At 46.8% G+C, this 5,855-nt stretch overlaps 1 protein-coding gene across 1 annotated transcript in view; it reads right to left on the reverse strand.

The window, feature by feature from the left end:
• Nucleotides 1-5,855, reverse strand: part of LOC113215821 (supervillin) — a gene marked incomplete in the record, with an annotated part of 59,433 nt that overhangs the window by 19,410 nt on the left and 34,168 nt on the right. The window contains 7 exon segments of the mRNA XM_052269734.1: nt 1,668-2,293; nt 2,383-2,522; nt 2,659-2,787; nt 3,203-3,430; nt 3,722-3,922; nt 4,220-4,384; nt 4,486-5,330. Coding sequence (XP_052125694.1) covers nt 1,668-2,293; nt 2,383-2,522; nt 2,659-2,787; nt 3,203-3,430; nt 3,722-3,922; nt 4,220-4,384; nt 4,486-5,330 — 2,334 coding nt within the window.

A 5,855-nucleotide genomic window follows, 5' to 3' on the forward strand; every position in this document is an offset into this window, starting at 1 on the left:
CGGAGCCGAAGCCGGAACCAGAACCAGACCGGAGGGAGCGCCGCGCCGGCGAGCGTCAAGCTAAGCTGAGAAGGTCCATCGGTGGGGACCATCAGGACCATCGGGTGGCAGGGCGCAACCAGCCGGCGGGCTGCACTACCACGATGCGCCCAGGGCACGACAGTATACCATGTGTCAGAATGGCCTCGACACAACAGTATGCGGGGAGCAGTGGCCCAAGGGATGCAAACCCTGACACACCGTACAGAGGTTTGTTGGTTTGTTCTGCTTGTACTGCATGCAGAGAAAGGGAAGGGGAAGGGGAAGGGGCGGGGAGGAGCGGGCGAGACGTCCAGGGTAGTCCCCCGAGGGGAAGCCAGCTGGTGCGGCGGGGGCGGGGAGGAGCGCAGAGGCCGCACAAGCGCCATCAGCCGGAGCGGAGAAGTAATTCGATTTTCATTGTCGATGAGCCGAGCGAGCCCGTTATACTTCGGCGATCGTCGAGCCACTCGTCGAGCCTGCCCAGCTACAATGGGAGAAGAGCCGCCGCGGAGCGACAGAGGGCAGAGAGCACGTGGGGGCGAGGCGAGGACTCGACGCCCACCTGGGGCGCTAACGGTGCACGGCGGGGCGGGGCGGGGCGGGGCAGGCCGTGACGGATAGTGCCCTTCGTGTATCAGAGCGGCGGCGAGCTGCGGCGGCGAGCTGCGGCAGCAGGAAGAGGGACAGATATCTCCGGTCCCATCTCCAGGCGAGGCTGGCGGGGCGCGGTGGGGGCGGCGCCCTATCAGTCGGGGCCGCGGGCCGCCGCCGACCCCACAGAGCGCGGTGCAGACGGTGGCGACCGCGACGGGGTGCCCGGTGTCCCCCTCCTCCCCCGCCACCTGCAGCTGCACCGGGACGCGCACCCCTCACGTCAGTCGCGACTACTCACTTCTACAGCAGGTCAGAAATACACCGACGCGCCGTGACGACCGTCGGCGTCGAGGCGTACGTCTCCGCCGACTGCCGAAATATCCTGGTCGTGTGGGGAGAGAGCACACACAGACACACACAAACACGCTCGCGCGCGCACACAGCACTGCGCCGCCCGCGACAAGACACGCGGAGCTCGCGCACCGCGACGCGACGAGACGCGAGCGACCCGGACGCGACCACCACCACCGCCTCGCAGCGCACCACACCGCCGACTGACTGGCGCTGACGCGGGACGCGGGACGCGGACGCGACTCGCCGCGCGCCCCGCGCTCCTCCGGCCACGGGCAACCTCCACTCCGGCCTCCTCCACCACCTCCTGCTCATGTTCCTCCTCCTCCTCCTCCCTCCCTCCCTCCCTTACTCTCCTCTTCGCCCGCCGCCTCGACGCGAGGCTAGCCGGGGCCGGGAGGGGCAGAGTCAAGTCTCCGATCGCCCCCACCTTCCCCTTCCCTTTCCCCTCAGACTGACCGGCCACTCCGTACTCCGTACTACAGCCGCGACCGCGAAGCCAGCGCGGCGGCGACGCGGCGGCCGCTGCGGGAAGCACCAGTCTCCCCTCTCTCACTTCCTCTCATACCCTCTTCGTCGCACCACAGGGGGAGTGCCGGCGCGGGCAGTCAGCTGAGCTGTGAGCTGATTTTAGCCATAACTCACTTACGCCCCTGGGATGAAGACGACACCATAACAACAATTTGTCAATTAAAACTTACCTAGGTCGTTCATTCTGGGATTGCTGCTTGTCCTTCTCCTTGTTGAGTTGTTGCCTCGCCAGGTTAGCCTGGTGTCTCCGAGCCACAGCATCATTGGCGATGATTCTCCGCACCTCCTGCCCACCAGAAGATGTGTCACCATCATCAGACGTTAAGGCAGCAGATGAGCAGTTGGGTGACTCGGCGTTTTTAGATAAAGTTTTGGTGGTTGGCACATTTTTTTTGTTTAAGACTTCAAGTTTCTTTAGAACCAGTTTCTTATTCTCTTCAGATTTTACAATTTTCCCCTTGTGTTCCTCAGCTACTGCAGTTGACTTGCTCTTGTTTTCAAGTATTTGAAATCCTCTATTCTCCTTTTCCTGAGTCATGTTTCGAGAGTTGCGTACCTTTTCATCATTATCTGAGCGTAAGGGCCGTTTTGGGATGTTGGCTGAGATGGGAGTTCTGACTGTTTCCTCTTGGTCTCTGAAGGTTCTGTTATCTAATTCTTGTTTGTTTTTAGATTGGTTAGACAAACATCCTTCATCATCTGAACCACTACTACTTTCCGAGTCACTTTCACTGCTACTGTGGCTGGCTGTTTCAAAGGATGCCCTTCTGTTGCTGGTTCGAGAGAGTATTTTCTTCTATAAGAAAAAAAAGTACATACATGTTAAGACCAATTATGAATGAACAGATGATAAAACTAATTTTTGTCTTTTATTTCTATACTTACTTCACTGGGCTGCACAATTTTTTCAATGCTCAACACCTTCTTGATATGATCAAGTCCAGAATTACCTCCTTCCTCTGTTGCAGACAGACTGGCCTCGGATGTTTCCGTTTCATTGACAGCAAGACTATTTTTCAAGATGCCTGAACAAAGAATTAAAATCATAGAATTAGCAATGCCTCTAAACCTTAAAAAACACACACACAAAAAAAGAACTTTTAAAAAGAGGGGAGGGGGAATACTAGTAATACTAAATGAAATTTTAAAAGTAAGTTTTACCTCTTCTAGGAGAATTATTTGGGGAATCTTCTCTAACATCAGATGACACTCGACTAGAAGACACAGATTTGCTAATGTTCTTATGAGCTCCTTCAAAAACTTCTTTAGCTGTCTTTGCTACAGCAGTACCTATTAAAATGAGAATGATCTCAAAGTTAAAGAGAGCACTAGTATTGTAACAAATTGTTGAGTTCTGGAAAATGGAGAGGGAACAAGACTATGCAAACCTTTTCTTAAAATTAAAATTTAAAAAAGGTATAAGAAAAAAAACCAATCACACAGAAAGATAATAATAAGAATAATAAGAAACCCACACCAGGCAAAATAATTTTGTTTCTTCAGTGAGAAAATCTTAAGGTAATAATATTCTTTAGTTTAGTTTGAGTTTCTTGGCAGTCACTAATTTAGGATCAACTTTACTTCAACTCTGATTGATTGAACGTGCATGTAGGTTGGCAATTGCAAGCAGGGAAGGTCTAATATAACATATACTTTTAATGCTTTGCTATGAATCAAGCTTCACAGAACAACCATTGATGCCCACCTATCAATTCCTTAGGAGGTTGCTTGATGATACTTTGAGCTGTTGAGACCTCTTCAATAGTAACAGGTTGAGTTTTGAAACGGGAATTAGGTGCTCGTCTTCTGTTCTGTTGGGGCTGAGCTGGAGCACCCATCACTGGCAAGCGATCGGCAGTCATGGCTTGATTAAATAATTTGACACGTTCTGCCAGACTAAGCTTGGATGGGTCATTTTCATCTTCACTCTCCTCTATTTGGTCAAGATTAGAAAAAAAGGAAGAAAGAAAAAGAAAAAAGAAAAATAGGATATTAGAAACTTGAAAGGAAAGCAATCAGTATTTTAAAAAACAGAGCATGCAAAGAAAATATTCCAACACAAAAAAAATTAAACAAGTAGCACTACCATACATTCAATCAATTTAAACTACGTAAACAACTAGATAGATAGACAGGACAGATTTATGAATCTACATACAAATCTTGCAGAAAATAATAATAAAAAAAATAAAAAAAAATGTAAATGTGTTGTCTCAATTCCCACCTATACTTTGTCTTGAATCCTCTAAAATGTTCTTTGCTGATAACACTTCCGTATTAGTCACTGGCTGAGTGGCAAATCTTAAACTTCTCCTAGGACTTCTTTTAGGATGAACTCTTTCCTCAGAATTGAATGCATTAAGTGAATTGAATATTTGAATGCAATCAGAAACACTTGAGCTCCTACCACGATTGTTATTGCAACCTTTTACAAAGAAAACAAGCTACAGTAAAATACACATAATAGCTTGGTGAGCAGACTAGATGAGATCACAGTAAAGTAATCAGGCAGCATCAAACTTTAACAAAATTAGATTTTTCAAAAAAATAAGAAAGCAGGCAAAGTATTTTTTCTTTCAGAAAAATTGATAGACCCATCAAGGAGAAAACTTGTTTTAAAAGAATAAAATCTGTACATGTTGGCACATGCAATGGCGTGCATTGATAACATCACAGCAAACATATAAGCAGGAGAGTTGCCAGCAAAAAGATATACACATACCTGTTTTGGCAAGATTTGTAGCACTTGCACTTGTTGTTATTTCAGCTCCAGCTTTAACACCTTTCAATTCATTCACAGTAATGGGTTGGGTGGAAAAGCGACTAGTTTCTCCTGCATTATCAGACTTACGATTCCGATATCGAGCAATTCCCTTATTTAAATCCGCTGTAAAAAATCAGATATTAATAAAAAAACGTTTGACAAATTTCTTACATGAGTTTCTGACACATGAGAACTAGAACATAAATAATGGAATAGAAATTCACCTTTAGGTATTTTTCGTGCTTTAGCTTCTTCAGCTGCTTGTTTTATTTTTTCTTCCATTTGAGAAAACAACAGTGCTTTCTCAGACACACGACTAGCAGATCTTTGCAGACCTTGTTTTTCATCATCAACTTCCATTTTTGATTCCACTGATTGTGATTCTTCTATTGATTGACCAACACTTTCAGAATCTTCTTGAATTTCATCTTCATCATACTCAGAAAATGCATCAACTTTTGCTTCACAGTTGGTAGGTTCAAATGGTAACGACAAGGCTCCAAAAGATCTTTCAAATGATGCTTTAAAATCACTTCCACATGATTCACCTAGACCACTCTCATTATTAACATCACCATCCCAAACTTCCTGCTGCCCTGTCAGTGGTAAAGTAGAAGGGCCACTAGTATTTGCACATTCAAAGTTTAACAGGGGTGATGAGCTTCTATTTTTCAAGATCCAGTTGTCTCCTAGATTATCAGTGACAGCATAGGATATGGACGAATCTATGCTGGGAGCAGCCCTCCGAGCTGCCCAGCTTTCCTTGTGAGCTTCAGGTGATGGCACATGATTCCTAAAGGCATAACTGGACTCTTCACAGACTGGTATAGCTCCCGAAGACAGCAACAAGGAGCTGGGCCTCACTGGGCTACGGGTTGGAAGTGGAGACAATGGTGGTGACACACAAGGAGTCGGTGATGCTGGTGGTGATGGTGGTGGGGAATGAGTTGGTGAAAAAGGTGGTGGTGATCTGGGCGGAGTAGGAGGTGGCGACCTCGGAGGGGGTGATCTCGTGGGCAGCGCGTCAATGCCCTGGCCCTGGGGAGATCCTGACCTGTAGTTGAGGGATCTGAAAACAAAACACACAAAGAAAGCATAAGAACTCTGTAAAATAACTAGTTCTCAATCATTTGAGGCTCTATCACCAATAAGTAATACAAGGTGATGTTTTACCACTTAAAAGTAAATAAGGGTAAGTAAATTTCTAACTTAAACGAACTTTCTTGAGGAGAATAGCTCTCTGCTACTGCAGGAGTGGACACCGCTTGGCAGACTGGCAGAAGCCAGGGCACAATCGGGGGTGGGGGGAGAGGGAAGGCAGAGGCTGGGCAGGGGACTGACCACGCTAAAGTTAGATTCTGGCAACGCCACTGTAAACTTAGCATCAGTGTAATATGGTGCTTTGCCCACTTGCAGTACTACAAAAACTTCTCTCAAAATCCATCTTAATCCATAAAATACATTAAAAGAAGAATTAATTTTTTTGTAATAGATTGATCTTCAATAGTAACAGGTTGAGTTTTGAAACGGGAATTAGGTGCTCGTCTTCTGTTCTGTTGGGGCTGAGCTGGAGCACCCATCAATGGCAAGCGAT

This window comes from Frankliniella occidentalis, unplaced genomic scaffold (assembly GCF_000697945.3).
Source record: "Frankliniella occidentalis isolate FOCC.00 unplaced genomic scaffold, Focc_3.1 Scaffold100, whole genome shotgun sequence".
Lineage (NCBI taxonomy): Eukaryota > Metazoa > Arthropoda > Insecta > Thysanoptera > Thripidae > Frankliniella > Frankliniella occidentalis.